Raw genomic sequence first — 21356 nt, forward strand, 5'->3', positions numbered from 1 at the left:
AGGCTCATCCCTGGTGTGAAAACTGCTGAGCTTTTGATAGGCAAAGTGGCGACGTTGCAAGTATAGTGCAGATGTACTGACTGGGGACCAAGTTAAATTGGCAGAGCCGTCTGGGAGCCCAGCTGGGGAGCGAACCTGCTGTGCCTTGCTCGCTGCCGACCGTCTCTTGTACCAACAAGTCAAATCTCTCCCAGGGAAGGAATGAAAGGGTGGGAATGATGTCGGCAGCAGAGAGGAGAGGCAGCAAGAGCTCATCCTTCTGGGCGATGCCAGGTTCGTTGAACAGTAGCGTTTTGTATTTTGTCCCCTTGGCTGGATATTAGGTATTCACTCATAAAAATTCCAACATAAAAAATTGCTCCTTACGTGTGTTTTTTTTTAAATGCAGAAAATCTGTAGGAGATTTTAAGAATCTGGCTGGTAGCTCTGGTAGCGGACAAAATGTTGAAGCCCATTGTTCCAGCTTTAAAGGTTAGTCTTGATTTGGCTGTGTTGAGGTGAGACTGCTGCACGTGAGAAATTCTGAGCGGAGAGGTGACTCCTCTCCCACCCCATCACAGATGCCATCAAAGCTTTCCAGCAACTGGTGGAAAAACGCCGTGCCCTTATCTGTTTGCAGAAGATGTGCACAGACCTCATTCAGAGGAGGGAAGAACCTCAAAACCTTATCCACAAGCACTGAGCAGCAGATACCTCCAGGCTTCTGATCTCTAAATTTTGAGAGATTCCTTCACCCAGGGTTAGTATACTGGTGGTAGGGAAATGGGAGCATGCACAATAAACATAAAAATCGCCATGGTGATGTTTCTGTGAGGGTAAAGGGCATGAGAACTGCACTTGACTGAACAATTTTTACGTGAATCTGTCTGTGGCTTACGAGGCTCTCCACTGGGATAACGGAGAACCAGTTTTCCGACTGTGCCTGGTCACTACCACTCAATAAAAGAGTAGCGGAAAGTTAATAGGTTAGGTTGGCAAGATTGGCCTATACTAGAAAAATTAAAGATCTTGTGGAGAATTCGTGTTGCAGTGCCAAGTGCATTGGAATCCGAGAAAGTCATGGCGCTGGTCATGGCTTCTGCCAGCTTCTAAAATACCATTTTCACCTACTTAAACATTTTATCGCTTTATTCTTCGCTGAATGGATTTTCCAGGTGGCGTTTTGGCCGTAACCAGTTGGTGTGAGAGCTTTTGAGATCCCTGAAATCTGATGGTTTGGCTGAGCTTTCTTTACCTCCTACCCACGATATTAGGTTTCCACACAAGAATTTGGTTATCGCTGCATGCAGCTGCTGGAGGAGAGCAACTGGATCCAGCTGAATTGAGTCCTCGCACGTGTAACGACGTTTGTTGAGTGCGGCTATTAAATATAACAGAAAGAATTCACACTAGATACTTGCCTCTGTAATAACATCCTACATAATAACATGCCTCTCATCCCAAGGGATCTGCTCATGCTTTCTGCACTCAAAATAACACCTACTTCACCAGAGAGATCTGTTGCTGACCACAAAAATGTAGGTACCTCTTAGCTGAAATGGAGCCGCGCCACACAGGGATTGAGAAGGGCACGTGAGCTACAAAAAGCTTCCTAGAAAACCGACAGTCATTGCCCACGTTGTGACTCAAAATAAAATGGCAGGATTAATGGCTTTATTTCTATAATGTGTACTGGTCATATCTCTAAGTGTGATGTGATTCAGAGAAGAATTAATCAACCGTACGAGCGTCACGTTTTCTCTGTGAGTCTCAGAGTCACCGCATACGGTATGTGCTGCATTTTCCTTGTCGTATAATAAAATCAGTCATGAGCGTTGCGTGGTCTGTGTCGGGACAGTGGTGGTGGTCCGTACAAACTTGGACGATGAGCGTCCCCTCCTTCTGCCAAGCGAATTTGTGCGTCGTGGTAGGTTTTCTTTGACCCGTTGTTTCTGACAGTGCCTGTCTGCGGCGCGGCTTGGATCAGAAACCATTGCGTGGGGCTGGGAGTTGGTTTGAGGAATAAGAAATGCAAACAAAAGCTATATATATCAGCATGAGAGAAAGTGGAAGTTGTCTTGATTGTGCTTTTCCTAGCAGACCCTCAGTAAGTGGCCTCTGTCGTCGTCTGCTCTGTGTAAATGTGGGGAGATTGTCCCTTTTGCTCTGACCCCTGTGCCTGCTCTCAGGGCAGAGACGCTTGAATTCTCTTCTGTTTTAAATCCAGACCCTGCAGATCTTCATCTGAACATCACGCAGCTGTCTGAATTGGTTGCATATACACACAGCTGTATGTCGCATAACTGTGCTATTGCTGTTTATTTTCACTCGGGTTTGTGACTTCTTTTGCGGAAATCCTGCCTTATTACAAGATGCAGGTTTAAGGGAATGCAACGTGTTGAGACGCAGTGCATTTCCTTTTCTGCCGTATCTTTCCCTTGAATCATGAGCTTCATCAGCCTTTAGAGATGGTGCAAGTTTAGTGAAGGGTTTTTAATTGCTATTTGTCTTTGTAGCTTCATGTCAATAGTGATGCCTGAAGTTTCAGCTTCTGTTCAGCTGCTCAATAAAGGCTCGAACTGATGGTTATTGGCACTGGGCTGCAGGCTTATGCACAGATAGGTAGGTTGGGAGACTGACAAGCTCTCAAATGACAGCACTTACCTACAGTTCCCTGAGTCCCGTCTCTATGGTAAGTGCATAAAACACCATGAAAACATTGATGCTGGGCCAGTAGACCTGTTGTCAAAAGGTGTTAGGGTTTCTACTAATCTCTCTTCAGGGGGAAAAAAAAAAAATCCTCCCTGCGTACAAACTTGGCTACTGCATTAGTTACTCAGCTGCTTGGCAGCTCCTTATTGGAAATACTAGGAACAGAATACGGACCCTAATAAAGTTGACGGAAGTTTGGCAAGTACTTCAGTCAGCCCTTGCTTTCACCGTAGGAAGAGTGCGGTTCAAAAAGGAGCTTTGACACATGCCAGGGGTGCTCTTGTCATCACTGGGATGGAGGTTTAATTTTGTGCTTTTATTGATCGTAGGTAGAGAGTGCTTATTGGCAAAGAGACTGGAGGCATGAATTTACCTTTAATGTAGTTCTGTTGGCGTGATTTCTGCTAATTCTGTACTTTCTCACTAGTTCAGAAAAGGAGAGGACTTGCCCTGCTGGCTGTATAAGAGCTGTTGGGGACTAAATGACACTGGAGCGCTTGTCATTTCTTGGAAATAAGTTTCTGGTTCTGCCTGTTGCCTGCTTTTTGGAAAGTGTTCTCCACTTGTGGAGATGTCCACTTGTTGGAATTTGAAAAAAAGAATTGTTGCATACTTGCAATGGAAGGTTCAGAACTGTTCCCATCCGATAGCACTAGTACTACTCTCTAAATACAACTAAAGTGCCGTCGGTTTTCATGAAATGTCTTGCCCTTTCTGTGGGGATCAGCTTGGCGCTGGCTGCTTCTCTCCCTGTTCCCTCACCTTGCACCAATCGACATTTGGTTGTTGTTGTTATGTGGTTATGGCATAACTGTGACTTTTCCTTCTTTTTCCCCCTCCTTTTTTAAAAATAAGCTCTGTAGTTAAGAATAATAAGGTACAAGATGTCATTTGGCTGAGAGAAAGGGAGCTTTGTGGATATTTATAACACGTCTAATGGCATTTCAGAGCCCTGAGGAAAAACAACGCAGTTTCCAATCTTCAGCTATGTCGGATGCGGCAGGCAAGCAGCAAAGGACGATGTACCAAGAAGGGGATTTTTTTTTTTTTCCCAAGCTGTTACTTAACTGATATTAGCATTTGAAGGCAAATGAAGCACGACCTTTAATCCTGTGTGTAGATGAACCGATCTGCTTGCTTGAATGCCTCATTGTAATGATGCAGAATGGAAAGGATTGCGTCAGACCAGAGGAAGAAATCTTCTGTCACCAGAGCTTGCATATTTAGGTGTGTGGCTGCGTGAGCCCATCCCACACGGACCATCTGCAAACTCGGAGCTTTCGGCTCTCTCCTGCAACTCCTGGCTAAAATTGTGCTCATCAGTGGGTTACCTTCCAAAGCACAAGCCTTCCTGTATGAGCTGATAGATATACAGGTGTTTCAGAAAGATAGACACAATTTCAAAGTATCTGGGAAGTCCAGTTGGGTCTATCTTTTTGAAACACCCTGTAGCATTCCCGAAGCAACAAAGGATAGCCCTGACTTTTGATCTTTCCCCAAAATGTCAGTGGTCCCAGTTACACATGGACTTTTTGCCATTCACTTCCATAGTGATTCAGACGGTGGTGGTGAATTAGTTCTATGGGGCATTAGTGGCAGAGGTCGGTGGGTTTTATTGCATTCACTTGAAAAGCTGGAGCTGAGAACGTGAAATGAAAACTGAAGATGCGGAGTACCGGAAAGCACAACGGGGTCTGTGAAGCGACCGAGTGTATATGTGATACTGTGTAAAGTCCCAAAGAGTCTTCAGTCTAAACTGGTGACATGCTTTAGAGTAAGTTTTGAAGTTACAGCTGTTGTGAGAGGCTCCAAAGAGGTCAGTCACGCAGGAAGGCCAACTGAGGAGTAATGCAAATAGATGGGAGAAATGCACCAAAGCTACGCTGCGGTTTCTGTAGCAGTGCGTTTTCTTGCAACGTGTCTTCAGCATCCATCTAGTTTGCAAGACGGGTTTGCGGTGTCAGCCTCAGGGAGAGGCCTGAAGTTACGGGGTCTGATACATCGCAAAACCAGTTTGCAACCGCTCTTTGTTGTTGAAAAGAGCGCTCGGTCAGTCTGCAGTGTGACGGGGCCGTGTCCCGACGTGTGTTCAAAAGGATCCCAGTACAGGCACAAAATTTTAATGCCGTGGTGTTCCCTAGTGGTGACTGCCAGCTCCAGACACCGAGACGGCGCGTTCCTCTGCCAGCAGCCTGTGAAAGCTGTTCTGACGTAGCCAACCCATTTGGCAGCAGAGCCCGGCTGGCCCGCAGCGCCCGATGACTCAGTCAAGTCCCGGAGTTGTTATTGCAGTGGAAGAAGTCGTTCTGTTCTTTAATTCCTTTGTGTAGCCCGTACATCAGTGGGATGGTATCCTGCCAAGGCCTGGAGTTAGGTAGAAATTATAATGCGAAAGTCTTTTGGGGCTGGGCGAGTCGTGACTGTAGATTCTGCGTTGGAGCTGATGGCCCAGAAGGTTTTTCTTTTGCCAGGAGAAAGTCTACCGGCAGTTAAAAATATAGTTTACTTGGTGACTGCTCAGCGCGGCAGCTGGAGACGCTCCCTTGCTGCCAGCCCACCCACATGAGCAGGACAAGACACATCTTCATCCTTTTTCCCCCTTGGTGATTTACCATGTGCTTTTGTTACCCGAGAGACCAGATCTCCAGAGCTCTGGTCTCCGCAATTCTGTTGCACACTCGCACCAGGAGCCCAGGGCTTCATCCTTCTCGCTCGTCTTCCCTCTGTCAGCCCGGTGCTCGTAGGTTTGTCTCGCTGAGGCACAGGTGGGGTTCGTGTGCTTCTATTTGGGAAACCGACAGGAGCAACAGTGGGTTTATTTTGCATCTGGGTAGGTTTTTGATTGGACACCATGAGAAATGTCACTTGAAGTTGTGCCAAAAATCTTTCCGGAGAGTTCACGTCTATAAGATGGACAAATACGTAACTTGGAAGAGAGTCCGTTGTGCTGCAGGAGTTTGCACAAATGCACTTTTGCTTCACAGAGACTGGGGTGTTTTCCCCTGATTATGCTTTTGGGCAATTCTGAGATAGTGTTGCTTGTCACGACTGGAAACGGAGCTTTGTTAGGAGAGGTAACAGTGTGCAGCCTCATCCTAAATCTCAGCTTCTTGCCTGAATTACCTCGTCTGAAATGCAGGGAGCAAAGGTGTATTTCTTCATTATTCAGAGCAGCAGGGGCCATGCAGTCCTCTTCTTTTTCTCGCTTAAAGGTACCAGATTGCCTGTTTCAAGCAATCTTCTGAATGACCACAGAAATCCTAATGCAACCTGAGGTTGAACTAGGTACTGAAAACCGCCTTTCAAGTTAATTCTCCAGCTTTAGCAGTTTCCTTTCAATGTGGAGGCAAAGTTGCTATTATATTCAGGAAAAGAGCATGAAGATGTTGCAGGTTTTTTAATGATTAGATGGGATTGGGCTTACACAGAGTCTGCGAGGACTGAAGTCAGCTGGAGGGGTTTGTATCTCAAGTTTTAAGGCTCTTCCTTGCAGCCGGGAAGGTGCTGGGTGTTTGAGGATCCGCTGGCCTCTAGTGGTGAAGCTGGGGAGAAGCTACAAGAAGCATCTGCCCAGCTCTGGGCTAGTTTGCGAAAGCCCAAGTTACAAAACTCTTTGGTTCTCAACGCTCATTTTGCCTAATGAGCACCCAAAATAGTTGAAGAAGGTCCCGGACTCCTATGCAGCAAGTCGCTGACAATATCGTGATGTTTGTGGCGTCTGTTTTAGACAGAAGTCTAAAGGGGAGACTGCTGTCTTAGAAGTCCAGGGATTTCAGGAATCTACAGCATAGACATTGGGAATGGCTGTTTTTTAGATCAATGCAAGTAAAGTTGGATAAACTAGAGTGCAAGATAAAAATGAAAGTTAATGTTACAAAGCAACCAGAATTTAATCTCAAAACTTTAGAAAAAGATGACTTGAAACTGTTTTCTAAATTTACCTAAATGGCACTACTCATGGCTCTGTTGCATGCATCCTTTTTTTCTATTATTCGTGTAGCATTTCTGCATCCTGTAAAGAGATTTTTAGGAGTTGACTGCACATTTGAATTCCTAGGGCGGCCTTCCTTGTAAGCACTCTTCTCGTAGCACTAACAGTGGTACCCGGCTGCCGAAGTCTGTCCGTCTGTCTGCTGGGCTCGTTGGTGTGCTTCCCTGTCCCAGTCTTGGACAAAGCTAATTAATAGTGAGAGGCACAATGTGATACGTAGCTCAAACCTGAGAGATGTTAAGGGAAGTTGATTTAAAAACAAATTTTAAAAGATCAACACTGGGAGCCAAACAAGTTGGATTTTGTTTTGTAGGGGTCTTTGTGTTTGGTTTGGGGTTTTTTTGTTTGAGTTTTTGTCTCTAGTGGCTAAATTGAAATACTGGAAGACCCCTATCTGTTCCTGCTTAATCAAATAGCTTCCCTACCAAAAGATGCTAGCAAGCCCTTCTCAATTAAATGCATATTCCTTTTTCAAGCCTGCCTTCCTTCATCTCCATCTTTCTTCCTGTGCCTTTCTATCCCTAGTCTCAAATAATCTAGATTTAGGGCACATTCAGGGCCCTCCCCATTTAACCATATTTTTGAGAAGGGAGTGAAGATGAAGTTTTTATGAGAGCTCTCGGTATTTTCTTTTGATTATATTTCAGTCTCCGACAAAGACATTTATATTCATCTCAGGTATTGCCATTTTTGTAAGTCATCCTATAGATAAATAACTATTAATCGTGTAGCTTACATAGCGTTCCACACGGGTGCCTCCCAGGATTAGCATTTTGTCTTTTAATATGCTGAAACAGGCGCTGCGAAGTACAGATTGCGGTTTTGGTTCACGTCGAGCTGCAGGACCGCGAAAGCAAAGGCGGTGGTTAACGACACATGCTAACGAGCCTGGCGTTGCGGTTTTCTGTTCCCAGATGTGAAAGGGCCACCGACGCACCGCCTGTCCTGCGGCCAGTCCCCCTACACGGAAACCACGACATGGGAGAGGAAATACTGCATCCTGACGGACAGCCAGCTGGTGCTGCTCAACAGGGAGAAAGAGGTGAGAGAAATCACGTCGGCCACGCAGGATTTACCTTCTGGTCTTTTTTGGTACAACGAGAAGGCAGCTTTTTTCGTCTCCCCTTTATTTCGTTCACGAGTCTAGGGAAATGGGGGGAAATGGGAGCTATTCTGCATGTGGATGGCATGACGTGCACACTTATAATCCAGCTGGCCCAGAAGCTGGTTGCGTGGAAGATGTGACAGCAAACTGTGCGCATCCAAAACTCGCTCCTGGAGTTTAACAGCCTGCGTTTTAAGTCTGCCACGCTATCTTCCTGCGTTATTGCTGCTTTTAATAGTAGTTAAAGCCACCACAGCTGTGTAAACCTACCTCCTCACATCATTGCAGACATAAAGGTGGGGAAAAGGGGTTTGTGTATGTATTGGAGTGCTGGGCAGAGCAGGTGTGTGCAGCCTTCACATTTGTACCGTCATCCTTGCTGCAGTCACAAGGTGAATGGTTTGAGACAGAAGTACGTCCTTTCTCTGGCTAAACGCAGCAAGGAAGATTGGGTGCCCCTTGGCGTGGATACTCAAAGCTACTGCAACCATCTTTGCTTCAATTACAAAATTACTCTGTGTGTGTATATATAGCATGTAGTAGTTGGCATTTTGCCTCGCCAGGAAGGTCATGTGAATATGGGTAAAGAATAGGCCTGTTTTAATTGATTGAAACACTGAACAAACAAATGCTGATAAGTCCCTTCTCCCAGACTACGCCATGATATGTTGTGATATTCAACGTCTACAGACTGTTATGAATCCATGAGGTTTAGAAGCATTTGATAATGCCCCTGGGTTTGTTTGTTTAATTATTCTGCTGCAGATTTACCCTCTTTAAAAATATTTCAGGAGGAGCTATAAGATAGAAATGTTTTCAAATTACTGAAATAGATTTTGTTGCATATAAATGCCCATGAATTTGAGTCTAATGCCATGGTTTCCTACATTTGGAGATGACCTGAATTTTTGTGGTTTTCCTGGCTTCTTTTGAAGCTTCTGTGCATGGCTGTGTACAGGCTGAGAGTATGAGACCTGCTTCTGGCGTAGCACTAAATATTATTCACCTTCAGCTGTGATCAAGTTTATTTGCAAGGGCTGAAATATTTCCTTGCATAGGGAGAGTAGGAGGAAATGGCTTAGAGAAGGACTTGAGTTATTGGAAGGGAACAACATCAATGCTAATGTATAGGAAAGGTGATCAAACGCAGGGAAAGTGGAAGGCCCATGTCATGGTGTTTGTCTACTATGTAATTCTTTTTCTAGTCTGGCAGGACTGTCACCTCAGGAGTATATCCTGAAGAAACTTAGGAACATGTGAGAGTTATTCCTAAAACTGTACCATACCAGCACAGCTAGCCTAAAGGATGCATCTCATTAAAGAAATGTAATTGAAAACAACACTAGCTCATATCACAATTATCTGAAGGTGGTAATCGTGCACTTACAGGTTCTTAATTTCTCCTACACATACAGTTAAAAGCATTTTGCTGGGAGTAAGATGAGTCTTTTGTTTAGATCCTGAGGAGTAGATATGGGAAGTCTGATGTATCACTGGTGTTTTAAGTCATAATACACCATGTTTAAATACACTCGGTGTTTTGTCAGAAGCTGGGGAAATTCAGTATTGGACTATAAAGAGCCTGGGCTTTAGCAGTTACCCCGAAAAATCGAGCAGTAGAGTAAATCTTTGCAGCATGCTCTCCGAGGAGCCTGCCTGCCCTATCGCAATGAGAAATAACTTGTTTTGGGAAATGCCGCATGCAGCTTTGCCAGGCAGACGTGCCTTTGGTGCAGGTGTGACTGCTAATGAGATTTGTTTCAGAAGCCGGTAGCTGGAGTCAGATTTGCCGTTCTGATTTGCAAGTAATTTAGGACTACTGTAAGTGAATGGAAAAAGAGAACTCCTTGCAGAGTCATGAGTACCCTGTAGGAAAATAAAAGGTTGTTTTAATTTAGCTCCTGAGTCTGTACACATGGCAGGGTACATACAGTCCCTTATAGAAACACAAAAACACATAAGAGTAGAACTGCTAGATTAGAGAAGGAGGCACAGAGCTGACAATCTGGACTTGCAGTTTCTTCTGATTTTCTCCAAAATAGAAATATTCCTTGTAGCTTTCATGAAAAGAGAAGGGGAGGTGACTCGGTTAAATTTCACTTGGCAAGTCATTCGGAGTTGAAAGAGGCTTTATGAAATGTGATCTAGGAGGAAGAGTGAACAAAGGCCTAAGGCAGCGATGGGGAGAGATGCTGGGGAAGAGCGTAATGATTGAAAAGTATGTAGGAGGGGAATCGAAAAAAGCCCATGGGTGGGACCACAGGTACAGGGAGCCGAAGCAGAAGATCAGGAGAATGAGGAAGAGGGCGGTTACTTAAAGAAGAAAACGCAAGATTATGTTTAAAGTTATTGGAAAGGGGATGCTGGAGAAGGTTTTTTGTTAACCTGAAATGAGGTGAGTTAGGCAACAAGAAGCCGAAGATGGATGAGGTTCCTGCTCTGAGTGTGGAAACTGCTGATAGAGCGGGTGGGTCAGAATTTTTTTGGACTGAAGAGCGTCTTAGGAACAACGCGAGGGACAGATGATACCCATCAGTGAGGGGGTGGCTGCGGGGGAAGAAGGAAGAGATGTTACCAGCGCAGCGCCCTTGCAGCCGAAAGCGAGCGCTTGCATCATCGCCAGGCCGGCGTGATCTGAAAGCTGGGAGTCTGAAGCATCTCATTTTATTTTCTGTGCATCTGCTTTGTTGCTTCGTGGAGTAAAAATCCAAGAAGCTTAGCCCATGTGAAATTGAAAGGGAACAGAAACGTTTGATGTTTATAGTACTTTGTAGAATCATCATGCAGGTATGTATGTCGAAGCCAAAAAGTAGGAAAACGTATACAAAATGCAAACAGGTAAATGAAAGACGTCTTAATTGTTTCAGGTATAATACTAAGTTTGGTTTCTTTCAGTTACTGCTGTTAAAATACAGCATTATGAACTGCACAGATTTTTAAAACCGGGTACAGAAATAAATAAAGTAATAAGAAAAGTTTTTTCTTATAGCATCCCACCAGTCAAGGCAGTTTGGGTAGAGTATGTGCAAGAGAGATTTTGCACTGCGCAGGCATGAGAGTAGGTTGGAAATCAGAGAAGTTTCAAGGTACAACTTGAACCAAAAATATCTGTAATTACTTAGACAAAAATAGTCTGATGATATCACTTTCTGCAGTGTAGAAAAATATTAATTACTTGACACCATGTCAACTTTATAAAATGAAAATAGGTGAGGCTGAAGAATGAAGATTATTAATGAAGGGAGGAGATGGATGCCCGAAAAGTAAGTAGAAAGAAAATTAATCCCTGTAGGGACATGAGAGATGACTTAGCAAATAAGGAGTCATGAGTGACAGGAGATGTGCAATTGCTACAATGTATCAAGGTGTGGTAATATGTAGCAGCATCTTCCAAGACAAGGAGAACAGGTCTGAGTGATTAACTTAAAAATCAGGTTTTTTTTCTATGAGGAGGAATTTCTCACTGTCAGGAAGGTGTAGATACATTCATCATTTATGAAACCCGTTCCATAGGATAAGACCTGTGAGGACACAGTAAAAGTGTCTGCAAAATCAGCGCTGTTCAAGCAGGGAAAGGGAATGACTTAGTGTTTGTGAAGAGTGGTTTCAGACAGATAATCCATTGCACAGCACTTTCATGAGGGCTGTGACAAATGGCCGCATCTGGTTTGGGGCTGCTCTCCAGTCAGTCTTTGTCCGTAATTTGGCTGCTGTCCTGCAGAATCTTTTAACGTTGTGTTCAGCTGGAAATGGAGATGACTTTTCACTGTGTTAGACTCTTCCTTTCCCCCCCGCCACGCCCCAAAACTCATCTTTCTTCTCAGATTTAGAGGCGTTTTTAATCAAGTGCGAAGGATAGTAAAGACCTAAAGACATGCACTGTGACAAGATCTACTTGTTGCTGCTGACAGGGGCCGGCAGCAGGACAGCTCTGATGGATTTTCCTGCTCTTCCATCTCCTGTGACTGACACCAGTAGTGGATCAACAGCGGTGATCCCAAAAAAAACCCCAACCAACCAACCAAAAAACCAAACCAGGAGGAGCAGACACTGATGCATACGGGGGCCCAGGCGAGGTTCTTCAGAAATGCCCGCTGCTGTTCTCAAAAGACTTGTCATGTTGATATCTTACAGAAAATATGTCTTACTTGTAAATAGGAATTTATCAAAGCTGAACCCAGTCATAAGAAAAGATTTGCTTCTATTCCCCACCGGATTTAATTATTCATTTTGCAAAAGCCCAAAGAAATGTTTGTTGGCAACGTTTTAAAAGTGGATTTTTATGTCAAAATTTTAGCCAGCTTCTAACTCTCTCAAGGGAAGTAAAAGTTAAAATGAATTATTTAACGGTTTTGTTGACATGATTCCAGACTTCCTGACGATTAGTTCAGAAGAGATTGCAAGTTCCCAAGGTTTTGTCTTGAATCAGTCTTTCTAAACTTGAAAAATCTGTCTGCAATGAAGAAATATTTTTTCCTACTTCTTTGTTTTTAAAAGAGCTTAGCTCGGTTTGCCTTTGAGAGTCATTAAATACTTGTAAAGCTCTTATTCCTGTTTCTTCTGAAATCTTTTCATCATCAAACTGCTAGAATTCCCAAATACAAGCATTTTACACTTCAAAGCATGGTCAGTGGCAGGTCAGCTGTGATGCTGTCGGAGAGTTTAGAGTCCAAACGCTGAACCTGTCCTTGTTAAATTGTGAAAATCGCCAGTGAAATGTGGCCTGTGATCAAAATCGTCAAGATTGCCAAAATTATCAGCATTTGGACTGTCCGTACACACCTTCTTGTCCCAGAGTTAAGCCTGAACCGGCATCTTCATTCTGTCAGCACAGGGATGGATGATTCTCAGGTTGGTGAAGTCTCAGTGTGGCAAAGCTGGAGGGGGAAACAAAAGAGCTGAAAACCTAAATTGCCATTAGAGTCCTGATTCTGCAAGACTTTTGTCATTTCCTTGGATCCTTGCTGGAGTGGCAGGGGCTGGAGAGGGGGTCAGGAAGATTGTGGATGTCTGGCTTGGTGTTTACGTGGTGTTTAGTTGTGCACTTGCTTGTGTTTCGCTGCCACCCCATCTGTGAATCCGTCTGACCTGCCGCTGAGCAGTTTATTTATATACCTGTTACAAACGTGTCCAGCCCCGAGAGGCACAGAGCTGATGACCAAGCTCATCTTGCATGCTCGTGAAGCTGTGTTTTTAACAGCAGGTTGATCTTATGCTAAGCAATAAATGCTGGTCCTGCTGTCTTGGAGTTAGTTCTTTTTTTGTCAATATAGACTGAGACTGTGGTTTTGGAGGGCTGTTACTTAAAATAACCCAACACTTTTAAGTCAGACTTAAGGAGGGGTCTTTTTTAGCTACTTTGCTACTTTAATTGTGTCCATGAAACTGTGGGATGTTCGTATATTTTCTGGTATAGATCAAGCTATGTAGCATTGAAATATTATTCCTTACACAGTTTATAGAGCCATTGAATGAAATAAACAGTATCAGGTTTTTCTGAAGCCGCTATAAATACACTAACAAAAGTAATTTTTGCTGGTGCTGACTGCACTGAACTAGATGAACGTAGCTACACCTACGAAGCTTTTGGGTTTTGTTTTTCTTTTTTTTTTAGTGTGCAGCTTAACTGTGTTTTCCCAGTCTGGGCAAATGTTAAGTACAAAGGCAAAGTGACCCAGAATTAGGACCTGAGCTCTCAGACAGTCTTCCTGTTAATGGCTCAGTTCCTCTTTGAAGATAAATCCTATCTCTGGAATGCAGAAGTAGATTTGGTTTTGACACGGACTCCGGTGTGCTGCGGCCGGTTTGTTGTTCCCAAGGACACAAAGGACAGCGAGGCCTCAATCACCATTCTCCTGCTCACCTCTTGGCTATCCTCGCTGCCCTTCTACACCCTGTTATCGGGCTGGTAGTCGTGCTGTGTTTAGTGGCAGTGGACTAAAAGAATGTTTCTGTCATCCCACAAATACTGAAGAGCTATACTTGGGGGAAAAAAAAAAAAGGACTATATTAATTTCTTAGTTAAACAAAAATCCGATAGTGGAGAAATCTACGGTGAAGGGTTTTAAATATAGCAGTTGGGTGTAAGTGCAACAACTTCATTGAGAATGAGGGTCATAGGGTGGTAGCTTGATAGTTTTTAAGGTGTGCAGAAGCAGGCGTGTGGTAATAGTTATTCTGGAGATGTGTCTTGCAGCATCCCACCAAAGATGCTCTGAAGGAAAGCGGGAGAGGCAGAAGAGGTGGTGGAGCAGAAGAGTGTTTAGAAAAGAATAAATGGAGCCTCCAGATGGAAACTGGAAATCTAATATGTGATTTTGATTGAATGAACGTTGCATAAACTAACAGAATTAGTCTCTGCTTAACTTCCTAATGTGCTTTCGCATGGAGATCATTCAGCAAAGGAGCTGCTGTAAAAAATCCACCAGCAAAGAAAGCAGCCTTAACAGAATAACCACTAGGGATTTGGGAAACTTGTTTTGAAAAACGAGCACTGTTTGAAGGAGACAAATAGACTAGAGTAGTAATAAATAGCATTAAAAAATGACCCTAGGAGAATACTAAGTGCTTAAAAGTCAGGAAATGCCAGAACTAGTTTGTGAGAGCCATTGTAGCACAGCCTGTTTCTAAAATAGTACAGTATCTTGTGCATCTTTTACAACCTTCAGTGCAAAAGAATAATATCTTTTTGTTTGCTATTAATACTCAGTTTTCAGAGATGATTGAAGATATGAAATATCTTCAGCACAGGAAATATCGCAGGGGCTTCTGTTCCTTTAGGTGCAAGCTGTCTTTTATGTAGCTATATGAAAATAAATTGCCATATTGCATTTATCGCTCTTGTACTGTCAAAGCCAAAGTCTTCATCAAAATGTGCTGAGATGTTTTGGGCACAGAAGGCTCGTACCTGCCTCCAGCCCCTGGATGCTGCATCTCTCCCTCATCCCTGGGGTTTCTTCCAGCTGTTGAATATAAGGGCTTAAGGCGGCACCACTGAGTTACGGATTCCAGATGTGGTAACGGACACCAGACCAACAGCTTTAGGGATAAACAATTTATCTCTAAATAACACTGCAGTATCAAATACAGACCAAGAGTATGATTATCCAGGTTGTTACAACAAGAAATGCAGTAAGTCAGTAGTAGAATTAGCCAGGTCGAAACAACAGCAAACCCAGTATTTCATCGATACTGAGCTAAACTTAATACCTGAGAATGCGAAGACTTGCAAAACCATGGTTGTAACCATGATTATCAGGCAGGGCATGGCTTTCTCGGACCAGTCAGCAGGCTCAGGGAATTCCCAGTTCCCGGATTGGGGTGTCCTCTCGTTGAGACATGGAAGCACTATCTGGTGGACTTGTTAATCAACCATCACATCCCACCTCTGGCCCCGCTGTGTGCTGGTTTTTTGGAGCGCACAGGACTCGGGAATACTGTCTTAGGCAGCACGGACCCCAGGAGCCGACCTTTTTGCAGTGACTCCATTGAGACAGCAATAGTTACCACGGGCCAAGAACCTGTGTAGCTCCATTCCAGAGATGTGTTCTTCCAATGCGGTCTCCATCTTTGGTGACCAGCCATTCACCAGCTTGAAGGATCTTTGGTGCCTTTCGTCTTTTGAACCTCTTCAGAGAAATGTGTATGTTCTTCAGAAGGGTAGAGTGAAGAACACTTTCTATATGCAAAGTAACTGGTACTTGAATTAACCCATGCTGACCACGTAAACAAAATCAGGAGGCACAAAACTGTCTGTATAAATTCATCAAGTAGTTGGCTTCTCTTCCTTATCCTCCAAATCCCTTTGTACATTTTTGGGGACTGGATTAGGATTCTGTCAGGCTTATTTCTTGTTCCGAGACATACATGCTGTTGGACAAAGAGACTGTATTGCTTAGGTTCTTTTAGAGCTCTTGGCTGTTGTCTAAAGGCACCGCAGCTGCAGTGGCAGGTGGCATCATTTACCACCTTCTTCCCAGCATAAGCACCCCTCTGACAAAACCTACTTCTCCCAGCAGGTGTTTAAAGGCAAGACTGGGTGGGGGAGCAAACCCTGAGGGGGCAAGTTCTGCAAAATTTCAGAAGAGAAACAAGATCTTGATACATTCAGTACTTCTAAAGAGAATTAGCCTACAGGATTTTATTACTAGGAAATAGTGAGGAGCCCAAGCCTTTCTCGGAGCCTTCTGAGGTCCTACTTTTAGGATGAGTTTGCCTTAATCACAGAAGATATCTCCTTTCTCCATGTGCCCGATATGACCAGCAGAATGTCCATTTTTCTCTGACGTGCTGTAGTTGACTGCTGAATATGTGCTGAGACTGCAGAAATACTTTTGTAATCTCAAAGTTTCACATGTAGCCATCTGACCAACAGCTTCTGCCTGACTTTCCCAGCGTGGAAGCGGGCAAGGCTGGGTGGCAATGGGTCTGGCACTGGAGAACCAGTTTGGAAAGGCAGGACTGCCTTGTTAGTCAGATGGGATGGCTGTGTTGTGACTTGACTCAACAGAGAGCTTCGGCTGGAACTTGGGAATAAAAGGAGAGCTTGTGACTTTTGGAAGAAGATGCAGGCAACTCAGGAGGACTACAAGCATGTAGTGAAGTTATGCAGGGAGAAAATCAGATGGGCCAAAGCCAGGGGAGGTTTAGATTGGATATTAGGAAAAATTTCTCCATGGAAAGGGTTGTCGGGCATTGGAACAGGCTGCCCAGGGAAGTGGTTGAGTCACCATCCCTGGAGGGGTTTAAAAGACACCTAGATGAGGTTCTTGGGGACATGGTTTAGAGGTGGACTTGGCAGTGTGAGGTTAACGGTTGGACTCGATCTTAAAGGTCTTTTCCAACCAAAACAATTCTATGATTCTGTGATATCTGTGTGGCGCAGGTTGCAGCAGCGCTGCTCCAGGCTGCGTCTGCACTAACCCTCCTCACCGCTGCCGCGCTTTCCCGGTGAGCCTCAGGAATTCCGCGGTAAGGCCGGGCATGCCGAACTGCATCTGAAAGTTAGTACCAGCTGAGTGGAAAATTGAGTTCTTATCAAGATGGCACATTAACAGCTGTCGGCATCTTCTTCACGCAGGTCCCTATCGATGCGGTCCAGGAACCGCAGGTGGATGCTACCAAAGGGCGCTGCCTGCGCCGGACGGTGAGCGTCCCCTCCGAGGGCCAGTTCCCCGAGTACCCAGCAGAGGGGGCCGCCAAACTTGGTAAGTGGAAACCTTGGCCGCAACAAATTGAGTTTAATTTCTAGCTGCACGCTGTGTCGGATGTCACCGAGTCCCGGGCAGCATCCTTGCAAGCGAGCCTGCTGAGGTGGGTAACGTCGCAGCTAGGTGGTTCTGGAGGTCGAGCAACTTTGGTGTTGTTTGTAAATGCAAAATGACTTACAAACGTCAGTGAGGTTACTATGGGGTACCAGAGAAGCTGGGCTTTCGCTGCACAGGCAGAGGTTTGTAGCTGTGTTTGTAAGATTGCTAGACAGCCCTGGGATTTACAACTGAGAGCTGCTGAATGCTGGTTGGTAGGAATGCAGCTTTTGCAGGTAGCTGGAAGTGGTTGCCATTCGTTTTTAGAACTGCTACGTAGTTATGTTTTACCTCACTCCAAGTCTCTCTGGAATTGCCTTTGCTTCATATTTTCGTAACAAGTACTGGATAAGAGGTTTTTCTATAATTTACCTCATTTCTGTTCAGGCTGCAGTTCCTAGAAGAATCAGCCAACTGCCTGCTGCTGTTGCCTATTGCTATGCATGTTGAAATCTAGGGAAAGGAAAAGAAAGGGCAAGTATTAAAAATTGTAGACAAAAGCTCTGTTCCAGTAGTTTCCCAAGTCCAGATATGGCCCGATTTCTCCTCTTTATTCCCCCCCACCTGTGGCTGCATAAGAGTATCACTCCAACTCCTTCCCAGAAGAAAGGAAGAGTGAAGGGAGGCAGCAACCACACACAGGCGAGCTCTTCTTTCTATTCCCAGCCTATGCAAAAAGCTTTCCTCAGGATAGGCTGGTAGGATCTAGGAGCAATTCTTCCCTAGTTCAGCTGTAAAAAAATATCAATCCTGGGAGCGAGCTATGAGGAAAAAAGTAACAGGCATCTCTAAACGGTAAAGCAGCCTTGATAACATCACTACTAAAGGTGAAGAGCTGGTAGGTATTTTTCATTTCACAGGTTCAGCTGTTTTTTTATGCCAAAGAATTTTTTTCTGTATATTGCACACAAGTCATTAAAATCTCACTCTTCTGTATAGTTAATTAACACATTGCAACTGTAGTACTTATTTATTTGTACTTGCCAATAGCACTATTTAGCTCTTCCTTATATGAGGAAGGTAGATAGGATTTATTTTTGGATTTGTTTGATTCCCAGATTAGAAGTCTGAAAGGAAACATGGCAAGTTGGGGATTTAGGAGGGAAAAACTGCGAAATACTTAGAGATGAGTGACAAAGAGAACCTCTATTAGATTTGTTTGTGGCATTTCAAATGCAGCTCTAAATGATCATCTTGTTTCGTCATACAAATATTCATTCTTGTCCAGAACTAAAACGAGTATTAAACATGTTTATGCGGTGTTATAGGCAAAGTTCTTACTCCAGGTGCATGGCTAGTGAGATGAATGAAGAATCATATTGCAGCCCGTCTGCGCTAGGCAATGCATATTATTTGCAGCTTTGCAAGCTAGAAAGACCTTTAGAATCTAGGATTGAAATGCCCTTTCTATGCCATGTGCAAAAAAAAGGTGTAGAAGAATTTCTAGACTTCACTGAGCATCCTAATAGCTGGAAATCCCGGTGTTACATTTTTAAGCATAACCTTGTAGCCTTCTTCATTTTTCTTGAGTTGTCATACAGAATAGATGGCTGTGCTGTTTGGGTGTATGCCTCACTGTTTGTTTTGCTACATTTTTAGATGCGTGTGGCATCTTGTAGCAGACTATTTCATGTATGCCTGACAAGAATATATTAAAAGTACAAGACAAAGTCATATCCATGTGCTCTTCTCCATATGAGAGCTGTGACTGGATTGAATATACACGTTGCAAAGTGTGTAGCTAAAGGAGGCGGGTGTGCAGTGGGAGGGGAAGAAGGGCTTGAGTTGGAGAAAAATTGAGCAATGCCCGTACTGTGAGTATGAGGGAAGGTTATATATAACCCTCTGGTTGCAGCACGCTAGGTGCTTGTTTTCACATCCTGGTTAGAATTGTCTTTTATCATGATTGCACAATTCCTGCTAATGGAAAAAAGTGGGTGGAGAGCAAGCAGTGGGAATAGCTTTGTGTCAAAATGTTGAGCCAAGGGGACAAACCAGGGAAGGAAACCATTGAACGTCTTTATAAAAGAAAGAGACAGATGGCGGCAGCCAGAATGTATCACCAGCGGTACAGATAACAACTGGACTAAAATAACTTTGGAATGGACACGAAACCCAAAAAGTGCAGCAGAGGCAGCTAAAATATCTAGTAGAGAAACTGCTATGCAGAGCTGATAGGAATATCCAGCTTGTCCTAGGGAAACGTGCATTATATGGCAACAGCAAGCGTTGCATTTTATGATGATATCTGAAATAACAACTTGCAGATGAGCTCCTGAGGGCTGGCTCTAGTGCAGGGGTTAAGGAGTAGCAATGGCATTTGCTTTTTTCCCCTGAGATTGCCATACCTCTCTTGTGATTTGTATGAAACGTCTAGAGTATCGTAGGAGGTCAATCTTTTTGTTAATGGAGCAACTAGAACGGTGCGCGTTCTTCATGGGCTCTGCATAATCAGCAGTAGCACCCACTCTGCAATTTTTGGTGGTATTCTTTATAGCATTGTGCACACATCCTTGTAGCACCATTCCTAGGAAGTGTGTGGGAGAGAAACTACCCACGTTACAGCTGAGAAGTTGAAGCAAGAGATGTGTAATTCACCAAAGGTCACCATTAAGTCAAGTGTGCTTTACCCAAAGGCTGATACAGTCATTCTTGCCGTCTCTTTCATTTTTACCCTTGCTGCAGGGTTGGCTCAGCTGTTTGTGAGGCAGCTGCTGAACCACCGTGGTTTACAGTCCCGTGTACTAAGATAGACACCAATTTCCACATACTTCAGTACAGTAAGCTGTAATTTGCGCTGGTTCAGCAGCTGCTGGAAGAGCAGCTGAGCCATCCCTTCTGTGCAGGCAGAAACCACCGTGGTCGCCCTCGCATGAGAGCCGGAGGGGTGGACACCAAGATAAAACACGAGATAGAAAGTGACTTGTTTAAACAGGGAAAACTAATAAGATCATTAAAAAAAAAAAACAAAACAACTTCAGAGGACACTCACCATCTTCTGCTAGTTTAGGAGCTCACCCTCTGCTTGCAGATGCTGGAGAGGTTGTTTTGAATGTTGAAATTCTTAATTCCGATCTGAAGGTGAACTGTACGCAGAGTTGCGTCAGCAAGCCATCCATTAAATATACACCATGAAACTTCCTTGGTATGTATCATTGTAGTAATACCTCTCTGGGAGTGAATAGGCACACTCTAAATATGTCATTTACTTGCTAGGGTTTCATCTTGGCAGCACTTACTCAGAGGTGCTTCCATTCAGGGAAGCTAAAAATGTAGCTGTAATTTCTCCCCAACTCCAGCTTGATAGTCTCTTTCCTTCTTTCAAGTGTTCTTTCAATGGGCTGCTTCTGTTATGAAGTGTGATGTCGGCCCTGGAGACGAGCACCTAAATGTTATAGGAAGAGGTCAGATGCAGAAAACTCAAGCTGGTACTTGCCTCCATTTCTGCTTCAGATGCCACTCTTTTTATAACAGGTGTATTTTTTCCTGATAGGGAGATTACATCCTTTGTACAGGATCATTGTTTATAATAGCGTGTTGGAATTATCCATTCATACAGTAAAAGCATGATTCAGATTTCCACCATTCATACTCTTTGATAGACTAGTAACAGTTATTGCTTCCTTTCCCAAAACAATCCTCTTCTCTCTTACTCTGCTTCCTCCTCACCACCTGCTCACACTAATTGAGAGTTGTTAAGGAGAACATGTAGCAAAAGTTTTGATTCTGGCATCTGGGTGCATCTTTGTGGCATTAATAGATGACTTTTTTTTTTACTGCATATGTGAAAATATCAGGAGGGGATTGAAAGTGAGGAAATGGTTTGGGTTGTGTGTGGGTTTTTTTGTAGTGTTGTGTTGGGTTTTTTTTTTTAAATTTATTTCTAAATTATTAGGAAAGAGCATCATCAGTGATAAGAGCTTTTTGAGATTCTCTGATGCTTAGGAAGGCTCATGTTGATGCAAATGGGTTTTCTTTTTATATTTGGAGACAAAGTCATCTGAGAAGAAAATTAATACTGTTTCACTTGTTGAAACAAGTTAACCGTGTTTTTTCTCATTCACATCTATGACTTTGGAATATGAAGGCTCTTGAGAAAAGATTGCTGAATGCAGGCCAGAGGTGAAGATGCTCCTTGCAGATTTTTGTTTTGTCCTCACCTTGAGTCACCAGCATTGAGAAATTTTGTTTTGTATCTAGTTGCTTGGACTGATCCATGGGAAAACACGGTTTATACCCTCTGCCCACACTAAAAGCTCACGTG

The 21356-nt window shown here is 43.8% G+C and overlaps 1 protein-coding gene across 3 annotated transcripts in view; it reads left to right on the plus strand.

The window, feature by feature from the left end:
* Positions 1 to 21356, plus strand: part of RASAL2 (RAS protein activator like 2) — a 180731-nt gene that overhangs the window by 73525 nt on the left and 85850 nt on the right. For all 3 annotated transcript variants that reach the window (XM_065648930.1, XM_065648931.1, XM_065648932.1), the window contains exons 2-3: positions 7597 to 7724; positions 16867 to 16993. In XM_065648930.1, coding sequence (XP_065505002.1) covers positions 7597 to 7724; positions 16867 to 16993 — 255 coding nt within the window. The remainder of the gene's footprint in view (positions 1 to 7596; positions 7725 to 16866; positions 16994 to 21356) is intronic.

The sequence above is a fragment of the Caloenas nicobarica genome, chromosome 20 (assembly GCF_036013445.1).
Source record: "Caloenas nicobarica isolate bCalNic1 chromosome 20, bCalNic1.hap1, whole genome shotgun sequence".
NCBI lineage: Eukaryota > Metazoa > Chordata > Aves > Columbiformes > Columbidae > Caloenas > Caloenas nicobarica.